At 33.4% G+C, this 23,062-nt stretch overlaps 1 protein-coding gene across 1 annotated transcript; it reads left to right on the top strand.

The window, feature by feature from the left end:
- Nucleotides 1–1,275: 1,275 nt before the first annotated feature.
- Nucleotides 1,276–22,036, top strand: LOC107449417 (lipase lipl-5-like; the record flags this gene model as incomplete). The annotated part of the gene is given in 7 exon segments (XM_043038681.2): nucleotides 1,276–1,474; nucleotides 5,300–5,414; nucleotides 8,345–8,495; nucleotides 10,759–10,854; nucleotides 10,998–11,150; nucleotides 14,346–14,418; nucleotides 21,971–22,036. Coding segments are annotated over 7 exon segments (819 nt in total), but the record flags the coding sequence as incomplete, so codon positions are not given.
- Nucleotides 22,037–23,062: the final 1,026 nt, after the last annotated feature.

Here is a 23,062-nt window from a genome sequence, read left to right on the forward strand (position 1 = left end):
GAAAAAATAATATTTTGAATGAAAAAATTATTTTTTTATAAAAAAAATATTTTATGGAAAATTATTTTATGAAAAAATTGTTTTTTTTCTATGAAAAAATTATGTTTTAAAATTATATTTTGTATGAAAAAACTATTTTTTTATAAAAAAAATATTTTATGGAAAATTATTTTATGAAAAAATTACTTTTTTATGAAAAAATTATTTATTTATTTATTTATTTTTGGAACCCTAAGTTTTGTTTTACGTGATTATGCATTTATTTGCATGTGTGAACATGTTAAACAACGAATGACTGTTAATTATGATGAAAATATATATCGTGTGGAGAATGAAGTCGCTGTGGCTCGGGATAAAACGCTCATGTGATGTAACCACCGAAAACCACCTTTTTTCGAACTGCCTGGATTGATTTCCAAGATTAAAAACTCCTTCTCCTATTTGGCAATGCAAAAAACATCCTAAACTTCAATAATTAAGGTGGAAAATGGCAACATGTTTGAGTGCTCAAAACAGGTGACAGGTGACATATGTTTAAAAAGGAACACAATGTTGCCAACGAAAAAAAAATCATGGTGGAACCAAGAGAAAACCACGGCAGTGACAGCGTCTATAACCGAAAGCGATAAATACAGTTATTATTTTTTTTATACATTAACTTTATTATTTTTTTTCTTTACCATTTAATCGCTGTCTTTCAAGAATACGCAATGCAGAAAAGTCAGCGATTGTGATAAAAACAAATAAAACCGCGTTTTGTATGTATCAACTGGCGTTGTTATGAGAAACCAAGGGACATAGACAATCGCCAATGCAGTATCCCGGAAAAGAAGTTTGGAATCTTCCACTATGGCCATCTATTGGTAGGATCGAATCCCGGTTAAACATCCATACACCGGTATATTGCAAAAAAAATTCATAAATTTTGGGGTTCGATTGTAAACTTTCCGAGGGAAATATAAATATACATTAAACACCATTCTTATTTTTTAAATCAAATAAAAGTTTTCTCGCGGAACCCTTAATGCTTTTCGTGGAACCCACTTTGGGAACCACGAGTCTAGATAGAAATATTTAACTTTTTACACTCCTTCCCCTCTCGATTAAAGCCTGACTTATGAAGTTATGTAACCTTTGACCCTTTACTAAATAGAGAGGTGCTTAATGGTTTATCATTGAGTAGAATTTTATTTTCTGTTGTTGGATTGAAACTTTATTTTTACAGCACTAATGGTAATTGTCTGAAATTGTTTTTCCATTTATTATAATTTCTAGTCTGAGTTGATTTCTTCAAAAGGCTATCCAGTTGAAAATCACATTGTTCAAACAGAAGACGGTTATTTACTCTCAATGCAAAGAATACCATATGGACAATTGGACAAAAAAGCTGGTGATAGGAAACCAGTTCTCTTACAGCATGGATTTTTAGCATGCTCCTCAGACTGGGTAATTAATTTTCCCCACCAAAGCTTAGGTAATATCATATTTGTAGTATTTCTTATTTTATTATAAGTTGCAAAATATAACATTTAATTTTGAAAAAAAAAATGTAAAATTTCATTAGTTAAAAAAATATATCTTCTTATTATCTCCCACTTGGTCTGATGCATCGAATAGACCGTTGACTTTAAGCATATCGATGACAAACAGAGAAGACGAGTAGGTTTCTTATCTCTTCTGAGTCCAAGATATGTCTGGGAGTGGCCTGATGAAGCTGGTATTTAGGGCAATGGTGAAAGGTTTTCATCCCACCAAGGAATTTTAGACATTTCAGGTGACTGCTAGTTTGGTTAGATCTGTCTCCCAAAAAGGAAAGAGAGAATCCTGGTTCAGTCGCCATGTACCAGCTGTTGGCGGAAGGCAGTAGACAGTCTTCAGCAGATATTTTGAAAGAATAAAGTTCCGTAAATGTCACGGGGTGGCTACTGAATACTGTAACACTCCAAAGAATATAAATTAATTTTAACCGTTCTGCAAAACAATTGCTCTCACAGTATTCCTGTGAGTGGAACTTTCTATAAGTGCAGACGATTTTTGTTTAAATCAATATATTTAGAATTAGCTTGAAGATGGAATCGAAAAGGTTGATAATTAAACAGTTTTTCGATCTCGTATCTTCTGGAGGTAGAATCTTTAAGCAATTAAACTCTTTTGCGTTTAATAGAACATTTATACAGGGTTATTCATAATTCCCTCCACATGTAAACGCCATTTTTCTTTACTACAACTGACTTCAGTGGTACATGTTACAGCCATCTACCGGCAACTGCTTAAATTAAAACTTGAATACTTTCGGAATAATTTCATATGCTCTTTTTGCCATATTCGACTTCATTTTTTCCCTATAACGCCTCTAAACCCCGGAGGGAATTATGAATAACCCTGTATATAGAACTATAATTAAATTATTGGATACTGATAATTGTAAAAATAAACACAGGTCTATTAGTCCACGCTCAATTCCTGCTAAAGAGCTTATTAAAAGAATTCGTGAAAAGATACAAAGAAATCCACAAAGTTCCGCTAATAAAATGTCTGCAGAAAAGAACGTGAATCGGGGAACTATGCAAGTTATATTAAATTAAGATCTGGGTTTTCACCCTTATTGCAAAAGATAAGTTCAAGGTTTGACAGCTGCATAAAAATTAAAAAGGTTACAAAGGTGTAAGAAATTGCTGAACTGGCACTGTAGCAAAAGTGTTGACAGAATAATCTTTTCTGATGAGAAAATAATTTGCACCGAAAATTAGTTTTAATGCTAAAAGCGATGTTGTATATTCAGCAAACTTTCATGATATACCTGAAACTGTTCGAACTGTATAACGCAGTGATTCTCAACCTTTTTTTTGTGGCGGCACACTTTTAACGATTTCGAAATTTAACGGCACAAAATGAAAAAAAATTAGTTTAAAAGTTGTTTACTTACCTATAATACACTGTGTTAAATAGTTAGTGATAATAATTTTGAATGAGAAATAAAATAATATGTACTACAAAAGCACGTTTATTAAGGGATTAATTATTTCTTCCGACTAATTTTTTGTTAGTTAGTAACAGTTATTTATTTTTTTGCTAGTTATTAATTGTTAGCTTGTTTTCTATAGTTATTATATGTTCGTTTTTTTTAACATTTAATTCTTATTTTTTTGTGATTTCTTGTAAACTAGTATTTTTGCTGATTATTAATTGTTAGCTTATTTATTGTTAGTTATCCTTTGTTAATTTGTTTTTATAACTATTTATTGCATAGCTTACTTTAATGATTAGCTTTTATTTCCGTTTGAAAGTTAATATTTAGCTTGTTTTTCTTTGTTAATTAATAATTTTAATAGTCATTAAATTTTCTACCTATAATTTCAATAATTTTTAAAGTTCTCAAAGACAATTTAAACACTTCCTTCTTATTCTAACTTATTTTAAGATTGTCTGAGACAAGACACCGACAACGACAAAGATGTTCACGCGGTGAAAGTATGGAAAAATTATAAAAAGTATATATAAAAAGAATTATAATTTTTATTGCATCATTTCCAATATTTGGCGGCACATTTTAAGAATTTGGCGGCACACAAAAGTGCCGTAGCACAGTGGTTGAGAATCACTGGTATAACGCTTTCAGAACAAGAATTCTGGACAATTTGGACTGCAGTGTCAAATAACAGAAGATTTCTTCTGAAATTCGCCAATTAAAGGGAAAAACTCAACTGAATATTGCAAAAAGGAAGGATTGGTTACACATTTATTGCCCCATGCTGACAGATTGTATTCCAAAAAGGCTTGAATATTTCAGCAAGATACTGCACCATCGCGTCGAGCCGAAACAACACAGACTTTTAAAATTTATCAAGCAAGAAGATTGGCCTCCTTCTTTTCTAATCCTGTAAACTATTGTGTTTGGAGGATTCTAGAGTCTAAATCAGCACAGAAGTTTGGACCCTCTAAGAGCTTCTTTATTGAGTGAATCGGACAAATTAGATCGTTAAACGATTCGTGCCGCCTTCGAACATAAGAGATTATCTTTAGTAATCGCTAAAGATGGCGGTCGATTCGAATAAAAAATTTTAAAGTTACTTTCCATTTATAATAATCATCATATTTCTGTATTTAGCGTCTTCTATTTAATATCTTTACAATAAAATGATTCGATATTTGTAACAGTATTTTGTATTCTCTTTGTCGTTTAGTGGTATAAGAAATCTGTTGACAGCAACCTTCTTTGGCGAGTTTGTCTGCGATTTCGTTGACATAAATATCCACACCTGATGGCCCCCAGCGTAGGTGTATTTCGTGACGTTGCGAAATGATTTTTAGTTTATTATAGATGGAAATACTTGCGCGATCGCTGTAATTAATACAAAATTATTCAAATGTCTAAACCAATTTGGAACAGAGGAAGTGTTTAGTAACGAAATCATAGGTAATCAAGTTTTAATATTAAAGTGAGAGATAAAAGTAAGAAATCTTAAAATTCTTTATTAAAATTTTTCTAATTTTTAAATTGTTTAAGTAATTTGCGAACCTTGCTAATGAGTGTACTTTTTGACTTACTAGGATTCCAAAGTCTTAGAATAAGCGAGTTCACAAAAGCAGCGGATCCCAATTTCTTTCAAGCTACGGAACCCTAAATAATTTAACTTTTTTTTTGGCAAAACCCCGAATTAAAAAAAAATGGTTCATGAGCAAGTGTAAATATGCGAACAAAAAAACTATAAATTAATTCAGAAATATTTAATGTGAAGGAATTTTTTTTAAGGCAGTTGAATTCGCTAGCCTGCAACAGTTACGTTTTTGCTGTATAAGTTAAGTCTAGTATTTTTACAGTTAAAATTGTATAAAATACTCTCAATTATATGGTTTTAGAAAAAGAATTGTTATAAACTGTAAGATAGGTTAAGAGAGAAAAGTAATTCTTATTACGGAATTTGTTTAGTTTATATTGAATTTCGAAGTTTGATGAGAAATACTAATGCAATCATTTGCAAATTCATATATTTTTTAAAATCTTTTTGTTAATATATAGATATTGAAGAAAAAAAGAATTTTTTTAAAATTGACTATTTCATTTTTATTGCAATTTTACACAAATAATTTTATAAAAATAAACTTAATCTTAAATAAATAATGGATTATTTGTTGGATACAATCCTATTACGGGATTTAAAAATCATTACTTATTTTAAAAAAAAAACTCCCAACTTACGGAACCAAGGTATCCGCTGAAAACCATTTGGTATCACCGACAATATTTCGTTATTGCCATGAATAACTATATTTTTTTAACACATAACTCTCAATTTAGGTTTCATACTGGCAGATTCTGGTTACGACGTTTGGCTTGGGAATACAAGGGGTAATATCTATTCCAGAAATCATATTTCTCTAGAACCCAATGGCACTGATTTTTGGAACTTCAGGTAATATTTTAACACATTTTCTCAGTAGTATATTAAAGGCGGGATTTATTTACCATCTTTGCTATCATTGTCTGTACCTAGAAGAAGAAAATAAGCTGATTGTCAAGCTGAAACCTGAACCAGAGCATGATCAATCTCCGCTGCAGCAGCCCCCAGAGGTATTGATTTGTTACGGGAACTCGGAAGATTTTGTGGAAACACTTCGAATTGTAACTCTGTATAAACAATCTTTCTTTTAGCAGATCATGTTTGGTAAGGATTTTCTTAGGGAAACTATTGCCAGGATTTGAAAGATCACATTTGAAGGTTTTAGAAATGGTGCGTTACCTATGCAAAATTTGGAGGAAGTTAAAAGGGTAAATTTCAAATACGTTTTATATAAACAAATCTTATAGAATTATTTTAAATGGTCCTGTCACATAGATGAAAGCGAGACGGAAAGAGGAAAAGCTGTCAGTAAAACTATTTCAGTTTTAACTTTTTTTCGAGAGGAGAATATATATATATGTGTGTGTGTGTGTGTGTGTGTGTGTGTGTGTGTGTGTGTGTGTGTGTGTGTGTGTGTGTGTGTGTGTGTGTGTGTGTGTGTGTGTGTGTGTGTGTGTGTGTGTGTGTGTGTGTGTGTGTGTGTGTGTGTGTGTGTGTGTGTGTGTGTGTGTGTGTGTGTGTGTGTGTGTGTGTGTGTGTGTGTGTGTGTGTGTGTGTGTGTGTGTGTGTGTGTGTGTGTGTGTGTGTGTGTGTGTGTGTGTGTGTGTGTGTGTGTGTGTGTGTGTGTGTGTGTGTGTGTGTGTGTGTGTGTGTGTGTGTGTGTGTGTGTGTGTGTGTGTGTGTGTGTGTGTGTGTGTGTGTGTGTGTGTGTGTGTGTGTGTGTGTGTGTGTGTGTGTGTGTGTGTGTGTGTGTGTGTGTGTGTGTGTGTGTGTGTGTGTGTGTGTGTGTGTGTGTGTGTGTGTGTGTGTGTGTGTGTGTGTGTGTGTGTGTGTGTGTGTGTGTGTGTGTGTGTGTGTGTGTGTGTGTGTGTGTGTGTGTGTGTGTGTGTGTGTGTGTGTGTGTGTGTGTGTGTGTGTGTGTGTGTGTGTGTGTGTGTGTGTGTGTGTGTGTGTGTGTGTGTGTGTGTGTGTGTGTGTGTGTGTGTGTGTGTGTGTGTGTGTGTGTGTGTGTGTGTGTGTGTGTGTGTGTGTGTGTGTGTGTGTGTGTGTGTGTGTGTGTGTGTGTGTGTGTGTGTGTGTGTGTGTGTGTGTGTGTGTGTGTGTGTGTGTGTGTGTGTGTGTGTGTGTGTGTGTGTGTGTGTGTGTGTGTGTGTGTGTGTGTGTGTGTGTGTGTGTGTGTGTGTGTGTGTGTGTGTGTGTGTGTGTGTGTGTGTGTGTGTGTGTGTGTGTGTGTGTGTGTGTGTGNTGTGTGTGTGTGTGTGTGTGTGTGTGTGTGTGCGTGTGTGTGTGTGTGTGTGCGTGTGTGTGTGTGTGTGTGTGTGCGTGTGTGTGTGTGTGTGTGTGTGTAAAAAAGTAGTTAAAGAAATTTAATGTTTCTCGAAAAAAATGCTCGAATAATATATCTTTCCTACCAGTTTTCGCTTTTCTCCGTCTTGGTATATATTGGCTTTCAGCCCTGTCTGGTCATAAACAGTAAATTTAATTAGAAAGATAATGTCAAATCAGTTGTTAACAAAGCACAAACAGAATGCCACAAATTACAAATCCATCTTCAGAATTCTAAAATGGAACTCAAACTTAAACACTTACTCTACACCTCAACGAACCGTCCCATTCTAACTTACGCATCTACAGCTTGGTACAACATCTCCCTATCACTCCTAGAGGAACAAACTCAAAAGATGCCAGAATAAAATACTCCAAAAAGTAACGCAATCAAGATGGTTTATCCGAAATAAAAACATACATCGCGATCTCAACATAGATTTTTTTAGATTATCATATTGCAAAGCTAAATTGTCAATTTTTTGAAAAGAACATAAATTGTGACACGTCAGGATTTAACGAGACTTTTACTTTTGTAAACTTAAGAGAAGATATAAACCTCAAGCTCATGGCAACCTATTTTTGTAGCGAAGTAAAATTTTTCTAAAATACAAAATATTTAATTTTCTCTTCACTCCAATTTGCATTCCAACTACCAGAAAGAGCCAACTTAAAGATAAAATTTCAAGATGGATGTGAGAAAAGGGCTGCCGACGGCCTTAAGCGCCCATGTAAGTTTTGATGATTATTATTATTTCAAAGTTGCTGGAATTAAAACCATAAAAAAGTCAATTTCCTCCCCTCCTTTTTGTCTGTCTGAGTTTCGCATGGGGTTAAAATGACATCATTTCTAAAAAGTTTAAATCGCGACCTTTTTAGATGTGACAACAGTTATACCATGTAAGTCTTCCGAAACATTTGCTGCTAAAAGAAAGATTGTTTAGATGGAGTTTGTACAGGAATATTTCCATATCAACATCTGCATATTGTATATACGCACCTGAAAAAATTAGTAACTGGTATCAATTTTGTTACAAAGAAGATGAAAATTTCTTAATATTAGCTTTCACTGTCTTTGCCAACTGTATAATATTGCCATACAATTTTGCCATAAGCATAAGGTAAGTTTCTGCCATACGCATGTGGGAAAAGTATGCGGTAAAATTCATTATAGGTAAAACCACATGGGGATATCCTGTGGTATTTTTTAATGTAAAAAAAGTTTTGCTATAAAATTATGGTGTGCTATAAGCCTTTGTTTAAATTTTTTCATAGACTATAGCAATATTTCTTCACTTTTAAGTATGATCTTTCAATCTGTGCTAAGAGTTATGCCCATATAAAATCTTCCAAAACATTTGCTGCTAAAAGAAGAATTGTTAGCATACAATTAGTATGGAATTGTTTGAATATTTTTGTCCATTCCCCGTATTTAATACATGTTTTTTCTCTCTTAGTTTTGACAAAATGGCCGAATTCGACTTACCAGCCATGATAAACTACGTTCTAAACAAAACTGAAGAAAATAGCCTGTCTTACATTGGACACTCGCAGGGATCAACTGTGGCATTTGCTCTTTTGGCCGAGAAACCTATTTATAATGAGAAGGTGACATAAACATTTAATATCTCTGCATAACAAATTCGAATATTTTTACCTGTCCCTTAGATTTGTTACAGTGTGATTCTGTAAAAACAAAAGTGATTGATCATGGCCACCTATAACAAAAAACATCCACGCTGTTTCTTAACCTCTTCAGACCCAAGGCAAAGAATACGGGACATACGGGAAAAAGGCTACGGGAAAAACGGGAAAAAGGCTAGCTTTCATAGACATAATGTTAACCAGTCCTCTAAGGTTTCGTGCATTCTCGTTGTTTAAAGGAAAAAATAACATTTCGGGGAAGTTATTGATAAACAGTACTGTACTATTATTTAAGATATTTCTTGAAAAATACATTTATGTGATCCATATTGATTAAATCTGCTAACATATTTTGATATAGAAATAAAGAATAGAATAGCGGTGCAGGAGGCAGCGTAACCAACCATGCATATAGAGTTTTCTAACGACCGGGTCACAGGGGAAACGTAGCTCCTGGGGACGTCGTTTGCTTCTTATGCGCATGCGCTGGATCTTAATACATCTGCTAAATCTGTGTAGATTGTTCATCATGTAAGTTGTATTTCATGCATAGCACACCACACCGAACAAATTTCCGCATTAGTTACGCATTTGAAAATATATACTTCTCCTTATATATTCACCATGTATGTTCCTATATATTCTTTGCCCAAGGTACACGTTAGTGCTCCTCTCCAAACATAAGGTACCCACAAAAAAATTAAAGAATGGTGGAGAACTTTCCTCCAGACTGCTTTAAGTTTCCTATAGCTAACATTCAATTTAGTTTTATGAAAGCAGTTTTGGTCCCACGATAAACGAAATGAAAATATTTTAATCAGATATACAGTATATAAACTTTAAAGTATGTATTATTTTTGGAAATTTGGCTACCACTTTAAAATGATTTCCAGATCGTGGTTAGGTGAAATATACCAGATGTGCATAGGTTAAAAGTAATCTGATCAGAATACGATTAAGTGATATTTTGTAGAAAAGCTAACAAAAACAAGAATGTGTTAGCAAGTACACGTCTTGAAATCTGTTTAATTAATTAATTTAATTGATGTGTCTTAATTTTCTGTTAGCCATCATTTATCAAATATAAGAAGTTTGAACATTATAAATTTCTCACAGGTATTTTTCTAAAAGAAGTTTCGCTCATGAGCAAAACTGACTTACTATGTAAATAATCTGTGCCTTTTTAAGAATTGTGCCTTTGTAAATAATCTGACTACTTAGATAAAAAAAACGCATGTACAATTTATCTGTTCAAGAAAATCAGAACGGTCTACCGCGTACTGGTTTCAGAAAAAAATGTCGCCAAACTTCTTGTGAATTTTTGAATACATTGTTTTCTAATGAATCGGGAGGTAAGCATCAGTTGCTGCCTTTATATGAATTTTGATATTGTCAAGAATGGCCTTTAATATTATTCTATGCAATACAATAACTATCTTTAAATAAAAAAATATTTATTTATAACTCTCGTTTTTTACTCTAGATGTTTTCCTCGATTTTATTACAAATTTTTAAAAAAAATGTTTAAGTTATTATATTATTTAATAGTTCAGGTTTTAAATTCTCCTTGGATTTTGCAAAACTAAATTGAAAGATACGAGTAATTTTTAAACTTATAAATCATATTTTATATTTTAAAACAAATGTCCCGTTTCAAATATTGGCTTGTTCAGATATAACCAAAGCTAATGACTAAGCTTATCGTACAGTTTATACCCTAGCTTGCCAAAAAAGCTTCACCAATCTGACTATAGGCTGAGGGCAGGCTGCTTTTGCTTTCCTCAGTGAAATAGATCTCCCACAATTACAAATTGATAATTTGTAAGCTATAAATCGTTTGTGGTCGCCCCCTTTTACATGGTGGACGCTAGAGGAAGGGGGTTTGAACGGCGAGAGGACCACTCGTCTGGTCAGCAGAAGGGGAGATAAGGAGTGATAGATTTATGAGGAATTAGAATGCAGAACGCCTTATCTTAACAATTTGTTCTTGTGGAATATAACATTTCTTTCAATTTGTTTTTGTGGTATATCTATTTCATTCGAAAAAGTTTCTAGTTGCGAGCTTGCTCTCAGCCTTACTCTTACATTTACCATTATTTTAGTGACAGTCAATCTCTAGTAAATTGAGACCATCTTCGTATGTAACAGTTCAGTTACTGATTTTGTTCGGCCTTTGTTAAACTCTATGCAAGTTTAATGCTAACAATAATTTTCTTTCAAATTTTAGATAAATTTATTGGTTGCATTGGCTCCTGAAGTTGACGTTAGCAATGGTAAAAGCGTACTAGTAGTACATGTTGCACAATATGTCGATTATATGGAGGTAAAATATGATTCTTATTATGAATTTTACTGTGAGATTTCGTTTTTACTTACATTCTGTTTTTTTTTTTTTTTTTTTTTTTTTTTTTTTTTTTTTTTTTTTTTTTTTTTTTTNTTTTTTTTTTTTTTTTTTTGATAAACTAGGGCTTTTTCAAGATGTTTAGAATAAATGAAATATTGCCAAATAGTCCTGTTATAAAGACTCTAGCTAATTTGTTTTGCAAAACAGATGTATTTCACATTTGCGAAAATGTATTGTTTTCATTGGCTGGAACTGATAAAGAGCAGTTTAATAAGGTACGTGTCATAAGTAATGTATACGTATATTTTTCTTATGTGACACTGTAGCGTATCTACCACTACAAAATTACAACTACATTTCACTAGTATATAAGACATGTTAACTCGACTCTATGTCGAGGTACCTTTTCATAGATGAAGGTTGACATGGTCTGTAACTCCACCCTCCACATTGGTGACCTTCGGACGTGATGTGAACACGCCTACCTTGGCAAAAACGCCCACTTTGATCTGGATACGCCTACATCGGCAGTAACGCCTACTTCGTTGGATGGTCCACATTGAACAGTTGACTTGCTACTTGTGACTGCATCATTATCCACCTCCTCACGCAGTTGCTACTCAGTCTCATCTCGATCACACACAACGTTGGCTTGCATACACTCGACTGCTAACGGCAACACAGGAGCGACTACAACCGTGAAGTTAATACACCTCTCACATTCAGCACTCAAAAAAATACGGTGATCTTAATACAGCTCTCCCGGCTTCGCACAAAACAGCAATGAATCAACTAGTGGCATCCATTCATCGAATTCTATCATAGCTATAATTCTGGTGGGGGAGTACTGTAGCGTATCTACCACTACAAAATTACAACTACAATTCACTAGTATATAAGACATGTTAACTCGACTCTATGTCGGGGTACCTTTTCATAGATGAAGGTTGACATGGTCTGTAACTCCGCCCCCCACAACACCATACGCTCGGATATTTCTCGATCTATTGGCAACACTATAGTTATTATTCATTTTATTAAATTGTAATAATTTGAGCAGTATTGAATAGTCAGTTATACGTTACGTATATTTATTTAGAATAATTTTGTCGTGAATGTCTACGGGAATGAAATTGCAGACGGTCTCGCCCGTGAGGGCAGCCAGAGAGAAACTGCTGGCGATGACCTTCTTACTTTCTCAGAAGTAGCAACCCGGTCTATGCAAGATATCGGTTCCTGCTGGAAAAAAGCTCCTGTGCATGATTGGTATGGGGGAGGCCGGCCAGGTCTTGCTCTGATCAGGGCAAGCAATAGGCGTGTCCAAACGGTGCTTGCCAGACTTAGAAGCGGACACACTCGATCCCAACGTCACGTTGCGGGCCTTTAAGTCTACCCACCCTGCCCTAAGTGCAACTTGTGAACCAGTCTGTTCCTGCCCACATCCTATCGTGCATTGGCTGCCAGAAGAGCCACCTGGTCTCCTACCCTGCTGCAATAGTACATGACTTTGGGAACTTTTTGGATGAGTTCATGGACTTGATTTAATGCTTCTGTTGGTCAAGTGGGCATAAGCAACAACAACAGAATACTATTGTGCTTTTATGGAAATAAAAACTTGGTTGTGAAGCAATGAGTTAAATTTATTTTTCTTCCTTTCTAAAATGGCTGTAGAAATTTTAAACAATAAACGGTGCTGTGGTGTGGTGTCGCATACTGTCATACCAATTACTGGTGTCAGAGCCTTAGTAAAAATAAAAATATTTATTTTCAGAAAGTCCCAAGGTACAACGCTTTCTCCTGTACCTATTTGAGTAGCTGCTTTCTGATTGTTGATTCATAGGCTGTTGTTGCAAAATAAAAAACAGCGCAAAAATCGCTTCAAAAACATACATCTCAAGAAATGCATTTTATATTGAAATATTGAAAATGGACTTGTTTTCTGCTTTAAAAATCTCGTGACACCAAACTGAATCTCCTTCCTCAATGTTTTCGTTTAGCGATTACAGCGTCATCTGTGAACAAAAGTACAACAATCCATAAGACTAATCATGTCCTTTCTTCTGGAAGTTTCAAATCTGCAATGAAAAAATGTTTGGACTCTTATTTAAGAGTTTGAAATTTTTGCTAAATCATCTCGGTCGACTGGATCTAAAATTGCAAACAACAAGCATATTGAACGAGTCCTCTTCGATTGCAAGATGTCCCCCTATGTGTGTGAATTGTTGCAGATTTCTTTTACTTTTTTCTTCCTTTTTTTGCATTTACATGTTTAGAAAGGAAGGAATTACATCGTAATCATGTCTTTTTAGTGTAAAATGCTATTATATGGTATCGACATATCCTTTATTCCCTATAATGTATTATGCTTTTTAAATGTAAGGGCCATGGCTCTGTATTTCCTGCACTGGCCCTTTTTATGCTCTAAATTATGCGAAATTCGTAGCCACCTTCAATAAACAAAAAAATTATCCCTTCTGATGAATGTAAATAAATGAACATTATAATTAAACTTAATATAGCGTGTGGCAAATTCGAAGCTTTAAAATGCTTTTAAATGCATTTCGCAATATTTCAAAACTTTGAAATTAAAAATAAATTATGTCTGCTGTATCTGTTTCGGGGAAAATGCCAACTTGAATTCTTTAGCTTTGTCGCCCTGTGAAAAATCTGAAGCAGTTCTCTCTCATAGAGAGTCATCTTGGAATTGAAAAACCAGCGCTTCACGTTTGTTGTTTTCTAATCTTCCAAACGGGGACTAAAAGGGTCGGGATCAATAAATGCATCATTTAAAAATATTTTACAAGCGTATTTTTAAATTTTTGATTCATTGCTCAGTTCTAAGAACCGGCATTGTACAGCCCACATCAAAACCTTGTAATTTTGAATCCAACCAGGAGATAAAAGATCTCCTTGATCCAGTATCCTTCGTGAAGCCTTCCAGCGTTCGCGGAATCTTTTTGATGGAACTGACACTCAATTGCATTACACGGAGAATAAAACCACGAAAACTTCCATTGGTTTACTAGACGACAAGAGGATTTTAACCTATGATTCATCTATAACTGAGGATATTTTATGTCAGCACTGTGGTCAGTGCAAGTCGGGAGCAGAATTCAAATCTACCCACTAGTGCTGGGATCGAATTTGGGTCACCATGGCGATCAGGCCTTCTATCCCCTGTAATGGAATGATTATGGAAAGAGTTTGCCTTACGTTTACAGTAAAGCCAACCATATTTTCTACCCATTAATAACATAACGATTTGTGGGGAAATTTTCAAGCAATGAGCTATGGAGCTCAAATAAAGTCAACGTTGGAGAATTTGAAGTGGAATCTCTTAAATCTCTTTCACAATATAGTGCATTTCGGCTCTTAACTCTCAAATCAAATCTCGAAAACTGTCTTTTTCAGAGTTTTCCTTCCTTCTTGCCTTCTTAATTTTAACAAAATTGTATTGATTCTACTTTCAGACAAGATTACCAGTGTACGTGGGACATTTCCCAAATGGTGCGTCTACGAAAAATTTCCCTTCACTATTTCCAGGTAAGTATTTCAATGGTTGAAAACTACCTCTACTCTTAAGAATCTCTTTAAGAAAAACGTGAACAATTTTCAATTTTAAGGCGTATATAATTCAAACTGTGGCTATAAATTTTCAGGAATGATCTAATAACACCCGAAAATATTATGAGATTTACTAAATGATTTAATATGTTTCTAAAAGAATTCCACCTACCGTTAAGTATTTTTGTGAACTCTGCTGTAAACACTTCAGAAACCAGGGTCATGCCGACCAGGGGGTAAACTAGGTAATTTTTTTTGCACCCCTTGAAAATTAGATAACTATAGTAATAAATTCAATTAAACGTCTCAAATTTAAAAAGCTTACTATCAGATACCTTTTTTTAAAAAAACAAATTGAGTTTTTCCACCCCCTGATCGCTCCGCCCGCCATTTTCCATGATTGCTTCTTTTTTTTCTTCTTAAAAGTCGATAAAAAAATTATTTTTCATATATTTCATCCTTACGAAATGAAATGATGCTTCGATTTGAAAAATAATCAGCTATACTTGAAAAAAAAAGATAAACTGAGAAATACATTATGAGCGATACCATAAATGATAATTCTTGATAGTAAGTAATTTTAAAAAAAAATAAGTTATTTCACTTGTTGAAAATATATAACGTTAACCCTATATCGTAAAACAGTTCGCATTAGAAACAGTTTCTATCATTCTTTGGTTTTTTTCCTTTTAATTTCTGTATAAATATCAAGATTTATATCTGGCAAGATCTACCCTCCCTTTCTTGATTTTTGCTCGCTGAAGACCCATTCTTTGTACTGGTTGGGAGAGAGTAAGTATACAATACAACAGTATTGAACAATAATACGAAATCTTGCGCTAAACTAAAAGACACATTCCAACATAACTATAGTGTTGAATTAATTTCATTTTTTTTAAATTTATTGTTCTCTATGGTTTTACGCTATTAGATTAAGCGAAATACGTTTTTACTAGCTTTCCCCATCTAAATAAAGATTAACTGTATTCAGAATCATTTGACATGATACTGTTGATCGATGTTTCTTCTGTACTTATTTCTTTAGAAGGGCTATGAAATATTTCTTCATTTTCTTCAGATCTCAGTACTGATAGGCAACCGTCCTCAGAACTTTCGATTCCGCACATTTAACAAACACACATGTACTCAGTGGGTCTTATCGGTGTCGAGGATCGAATCCCGGCTCCTCCAGACTGGAGTCCAATTCTCTAACCACTGAACTACCACAGCCATAACTAGTATATAAAGTATGCATACATCTTCAAATACGTTTTTCTCGGATTTGGCTGACTAATGCACTTCATTTTTTTATTCAAAGCTCAGCCCCGTCCCGCCCCCTAACGGGGGCATCCGGGGTGAAAATTTATTGATCAAAAAAAGGAAACAAAACAATTTCCAGTTTGAAAACAAAAGAAGATGAGAATTTACAATGATAAACATGAATAATAAAACAAAATAAATGAATAATAAATAAATAAAATAATATTTAACGCTTATCCTAAATTTTAGTTGTCATCCTATAATTTTAGTTGACAATGACTTGTATAACTTAGATTTGAATAGGGACGAATTTGATATAGCATTACATGATTTCTTAAGTATCTTTGAAAATTACTAACAACAACAATCTGAAAAAGAATACAGTATATAACATTGGATCCAAGAGGGTAAACAGGTAAGTGAAAGAGTGTAAACATTAAAAACATTGGATCTAAAGGTAAATTAGACAAGCAAAAGCAATTTAAACGTAATAAAACATTGAAAACATAGAAATTGAACCAACAGGCTTCCAGAATATAAAATATAAAATATCATTGAACCAAACACTTTTTAAAAGGTAAACAACCTTAAGGTGAGTTATTAATATACTAAGGTTCATTCCAAAATGAATTCTCTGAGTCTGTCTGATTCCAAGCTGGTTCTCTAAAGATTAGTGCTGAAAGTGAGACAGAAAAGAGAAAGAAAAAAAACTAATTGCAAATAAACTATTTTATTTTTGGCTGTTTTTCAATTGAAGTGATGGGCAAAATTTAGAAGTTCTGCTATCGGTCAGTGTCCAGTAACGGTAACCACTTTTTAAGAAAAAATTAATGAAAAAAACTGTAGATAATGTAACGCACATCTTTTGAAGTTTTTCTCAAAATATGGTTATGTTAATATTACAATACAATATTTCAATATGCTTATGGCAACATTATAAAATTTGCCGACCGGCCTGTGTAGGGGTTAGGGAACTGCCCTTGCATCAGAAAGGTTCTGGGTTCGAATCCCGGGTAAGGCATGGATCTTCTTTCCTTCTCTGTACTATCTGTCCTTACTGTGGGAGCAACGTTGGCCAACCTAATATGGTACCCCTGAAAGAGTGGTCAACAAATCTGCCCTTCAGATGCCTGTATGACCTAGGTCATTGTCCAGGTGGGCATTGGAAAAAAAAATTAAATATTATAAAATTTTATTTTTTATCAAAACTGGAGAAAACATTTAGCAAAAAAGGGTGAAATAGAGTGATTTTTTGAATATTATGAAATATTCTTATTAATTCCATGTAGGTCGAAAAAGATTTATCCATTGCTCACATGGGAATGACCTTTCGTCATACAGGAAGGCAGGGCTGAAGCTGCGATTCCCAATCTCCTGACGTCACTCCGCGCACGGGTCTCAAAAATCAGAACTTGAGGATATGAAAAATTTGCTGCTTTCCGTAAGAAATGAGTTGAATGTTCGACACTTTTCCGATAATAGCTGTCAAACTTTACATTGCTGACAAATTATTTCTGTTCAAAAATATAGTATTCATACGTTTTCTTGGTATTCCTTATAGTATTAAAAAAAAGAAAAGAAAAAAAATAGTGCGTGGAGTCCCTCCGCGCGGAAGAAGTTAAACTTCGCAACCTGCGACGTTAATTGTAGAAGAATCAGCAGTCGTAGAAGGATCACTAGTTCGACTCTTTTTCTTGTTCCGCTCGCTTCCGTGCTCTGTACTCACAGTAATATTGTGCATTTTTCCCTCGTGGACCTCTTGAACCAGTGGAAGTACTTGTGGTTGCCTCATCGTCTCGCCCTGGAAAATGTATTTGTATTAATAATGTATGTGAATGCGTCATAGTGTAATTTCAGAAGAGAAAACCAAACAATCAGTTGATACTCACAAGAGACGTACCCTGACATAACCTTAAATCCGTCGCATTGTCCGTGGGATTGTTTTCACTCATTTTTTACAATTGTTATCCACTAAATTTGAAAATAAAGAATACCGCCCTATTAAATCATATGTGTATCAAATCAAACTAAAAAAATATTTATAGAAAAACAATTCGCGATCGCAACGCTCGAGTACGCCGTCTAGCGGGAGCCTGTAAATATCAGACATTAATTTATCACGTTTTCATTTAGTTCCATCAAAATCATTGACTGAATCAGACGCCATTTTTTAGCAGCAAATAAGAAACAAAATTTCCCTAAGGAAAAGGCCGAAGAACTTGAAAAAAATCTCCAGAATATTAGTAAATCTTTCAGGAACAGAACACGCCAAACATTTGAAGAAAAATTCCTCAATAATTTTTAATTTCTATTATCAACAAACTTGCAACTGATGACTTCCGATTTCGGATACTGTTACAGATGTGTGTATTAAGGTAAAATGCATTTCTTCTGTCTTCAATTCATTACGAATTAAAGTGAAGTCAACATTGCTTTCGTCATTCCAGTGAATAAATATGAATTCAGAACATACAGAATTGTAATAGTTATAGCATATTCTTCTTCGTTATAGAATAGTATATATTTCTGTATCCATATAATTCGGAAAACAACAATAAAAAATTATCCAAGTTACTTGAAATAGTGCCATTTGTGCTGATTCTTAATTAATTTAAATCGTTTTCTTGGTAAGTTTTTTTTAATTTTGAAAGAATAAGTTCAACTAGAATTCAGCTATTCTGTTTTTAGCTACATATTCAAATTCATATCAATTATAAAATTTTGCTGTGTAGTATGTTATCTAAAAGTAATGAAGGGATAAACTATGTATCTATTATTTGAGAATAAAGTTTTCAAACAAGGAACTTATCATTTTGGAATTCTCCGGGAATCATAAATCAGGTAAGTGCAATGATTTTTACAATAAAAAATTTGCTTGTAAATATTTTTTTTTCATTTGATGATGGTTCTCTACAGAATGGTTTTTTACGTCTGATTAAGAACTATAAGAATAATAAAAAAAGAAACAATATGAAAGTTTTTATTTCAATGTAAAGAATTCTTAAAATCTTTTTTTTATCCTAAGAATTCTTTATTTTCCGTTTTTTAGTTTATAATTTTTTGATAAAAATTGTTCTCAAAATACTTTTTTTGAAAAATTAAATGGTATAACATTATGTGTTTATGTATACTTCTTGTATATTCCAATGTTTGAAGTAATATGATTCAGAAAAGTATGGAATAAAAATTCGGTACTTACGTATTAACGCCACCGCCGCTACAGATTTGGCGGTTTTTAAGTGCCGCTAATCTACACTTAAAATTTTTGCGACAATTCATAAAATAAAACACTTTATTTAAAATCAAAATAGTTAATCGGATTTCGGTGGAAAATGAGCCGATATAGAGTTTAGCATAGATTCAAAACAATCATATCGCCATATGAACTCTGATAAATAAGATTCCAAATGAAATAACATTTCCAAAACGTACGTTTACCAAGATAAAGTTTTATGTTGTGGGAATTGGTACATTTTCGTTTTTTCGGTAAAATATTTCCCTCCTGAAAAAATAAAATTGCATCTTGTTTTGTTTTTGGCAAATCCCAAAGACGAATATTCGTAGCACTAAAAATGGCGACAAAAAAGAATTGTTTTTTTTTTTTGTTTTTGTTTCGTCAGCATTCTTTATTTTACGTTTCTTAGTTTCTAAATAATGATTTTTATTGAAACTTGAAATTTTTTGATAAAAATTGTTGTCAAAAAACGTTGTTTACAAAATTAAATTTCATAAAATTATGAGGCTTATGTATACTTTTTGTTCATTTTAATTTTTGAACTAATATGATTCTTAAAACTATAGAATGTAAAGTTTAAATGGGCCTTTCATGTTATATCATTAAATTTAGTAATACTATTTCTCGGGCATTAGGTTTTAACTCTTATAAGAATATCAGAAACGAAACTAATTCAAATCGTAGATTTAACTCAAATCGAGACCCTTATTCCTTCTCTAATAAAAAGAGATACCATTTTGTTTTCGGTTGTACAAGAAAGAAGATCAAGCATTTTTCTTTTTTAAATTTAATAAGCCACATTAAAGAAGGAACGTTGCAATGCTACACGCTACATTAACGACGTCTCCAGAGTAACTGAATGACTGTTCATATAGAAATCGCAGGTATGCGTCTCATACAACAACGCCCCTTATAGTTCGTTGCGATCACCAATACTTTTATGACTTTTATTATTTTTATGCTAGTGAGAATCAAAACAATATGGAAATGAATAAGGGAAAACTGGCTCCTACCACGTGATTTCCCGGCCAATAAAAAAGTAGCGTTAAACGTTTAACGCAACCTTGTTGGAAGTCGCATAAGAAGTATAACTTCAAAAATATTTTAAAGTTAGAAAAATATTTCAATGGTTGTCGTCATCGTTTTCTTATCATTGTCATATTTTAGTTTTTAACTTTTACTGTTAAATGAATGCTAGCATATCAAAACATTTTTATAGTAACATATTGTCTGATAATAATGTGTAACTATGAAAGTGTCCTTACATTTTATTAATTGGGATGCCTAATTTTAATATATTTTCTTATTTATAATTGTAATAGTAATTTTCTTGTATATATTATCATTAGTTGACAAGAATCTCAAATGCTAATTACTAAGAAAAAATTATCGTTGAGCATATAATAATGGAAACATTACACTTGCTCATAAATATTTAAAATTAATGCGCTATGATCAAAACACATAAATATTTTGAATAATGACATTAGAAAATATCTTATCAAATGGAAGAATTTTCAAGCATCAATAACTTTTATTTTTGAAGTTCAGGATTTTATTTGTTTTGACTTTGTACATGTTTTTCTTCTTTTCTGTTTAAAGTTACGAGACTGTATCGATTTCAATGGCGAAATTAAAAGCACGAAAAAACACGAAACGTAATGCTCTTATTCACAACAGGATTAATTCTTGCACTACATTTTATAATTCATTTGATGTCACCTTTACATCTCCTGAAACAAAACATGGAAAATTCCGTTTTCTCATTTTGTGTTTTATAAGAATTCTTGCCGCTCGCTATCTCACAAGCTCGTATTTGACTACTACTGTTAAGTTTTCGCAATCAGATGAGAAGAAAATCACCTGAAAATAAATATAGAGAACACTGAATGCATTGAAATAAGCTTAAAAAAGATGCTATAGTTACATGCGAAACAATTTATTTTTAAGGCGAGAAGTTGATGCTGCGTGACGTCACTGACTGAAATCAGAAGCTCGGAGCGGCACGAGTCTCTTCAAAGGAGTGACTTAGCCCTTCTATTCTCTCTTTAACCTGTCGATGACCACTCTTTCAGGTGTACCATATTAGGTGGACCAACGTTGCTCCCATAGGGACAGATAGCACAGGAAGGAAAGAGCATCCATGCCTTGTCTGGGATTCGAACCCAGGACCTTTCTGATGCAATGCTAGTTCCCTGATGAGATGGGTTTTTTTTCACAACAAAAATAGTAGACAATTTTTTAAGCACCATTAATTATCATTTATCTACCCTGTGACCGGTGGAGACCGTTAATTTTGACCTCTGCCAGGGCTTGCTCTTTTTTGTCTTTTATATAATAACTTTCAGCCAAGCAGTAGGAATGGACCGTTCCATTTCTTTTTCGGGCGGAGAAAAGAATGGGGATGAATTTTTAATGATACAGCAGACAAAATTAATTTTCTATTTTACTATTCGAAAATTAAGTATTAACTTCCTAACAACAAAATCCAGTTAGCAGCATTTCAAGGCTTTAAATTTGTCCTACTTGGCGTTAATTTTTACTCTATTTGTTTTTCAGTATTTGGAATTTATTTTCCACACAATTTAGGTAAGAAAGAAATTTATGAATTTCACACAACTGAGATTGGAAAAAAAAGTGTCTGTGTAGGATGTATTGGTCTGTGTGCCTTACACTTAGAAAATATCCTTGTGAGGCAATTCCACTTTATTTTTTTAAAAAGAAGTCGGGAACACCGAGAAATGGTCTTTAAACTTACAAAGACATTAGTGTAAGGAATGCCGGGTAACAATACTTTAATTTAAGTAGACACGAGTGATGAGTACACGATGCAACTTCCCATCGTTCTAAAACTGCAAAAGAAAGGTGATAATCTATTTAACATAAGAAGGAAGATTGGGATTGAAGGATTACAGGTTTATTGTTTTGCAACTCTTGCTTCCCGGTGAGTTAGTCTATGTTTGATTAAATACTGTGTCAAAACAGAAATGAGTTCAAAAGTAAATTTAAAACACATTTACATTCTACTTTTCCTAGATGGCAGTATCACAAAAATTCCGAAAGTATGACTACAAAAGAGAAAATAGGAAGCATTATAAACAAGTAAGTAAATAATTTTATCATGTGTTTCTCTAACGCAGGGGTCGCCAAACTTTTTTGATCATCAACCCCTATATAATTTTTCGAAATCTCCATCGACCCCCCCAAAAGTAATTTTCTATTAATTAAAATGAAACTCTATTAGATACTGTGTTTGTACATTTATTTTATGATTTTAAACATTTATTAAAGTAATAGTACATTGTGTAACAATAGTTTTATGAAAAATATATTAGTATTGAAATTTAAATACCTTATTATTAAAAAATAAGTAATCATGCATAAGTAGATATAATAAGTAAAGTTACTAAGGTGCTTCTTGATCAATGAGATGGGTGCGCCTGGTGTTTTTTTTTTTGCAAGGTTCGCTATATTGGGTTCAAAATTGGTCAATTTTAATTTTCGTCAAAATTGGTCAATTTTGTAATTTTTGTAAAAAAATACAAAGTGTGCTATAGTTTTGTCGCGGGCTGTACTAATCCATATTATTAATGCTTACCTTCTTTTTTGTGCATTGATAATTAAAATTGATATCTAAACCAAACGAATGGTTTTATCGAAACAATAACTAATTATCCAAAACTATAAAAGTTTTAATAATGACACTGCAAATATTCAACACAGTTTGCAAAGATAGCTGAAACTGCGTATGATATTTGCATTTGTAACGTCAATGCTCGTCACACGTGACATTTGGACAAGTGCACATATGCATATGACTTATCCTGAGTTCGTGCCACTGCGCGGTGGTACGTAAATACTTGTTTCACCCCAATAAATATACGTTTATTAATTTATGTTTCATAAAGAAACTGATATTGAGTCAATTATTAAAAAAATTCACAAATTTTGCATACTTAATTAGGTATGTGTGATTTGCGTATTGAGAACTATTTTTTTTTTCTCGATCCACAATCGACCCTTCCGATTCGGATCGACCCCCATTCGCCCCCCTGTCTCAGTTCGATCCCCGCTTTTGTTAAATAGACCCCTGGGGGTCTATATAGACCACTTTGGCGACCTCTGCTC

The sequence above is a fragment of the Parasteatoda tepidariorum genome, unplaced genomic scaffold (assembly GCF_043381705.1).
Source record: "Parasteatoda tepidariorum isolate YZ-2023 unplaced genomic scaffold, CAS_Ptep_4.0 HiC_scaffold_14, whole genome shotgun sequence".
NCBI classification, from domain to species: Eukaryota; Metazoa; Arthropoda; class Arachnida; order Araneae; family Theridiidae; genus Parasteatoda; species Parasteatoda tepidariorum.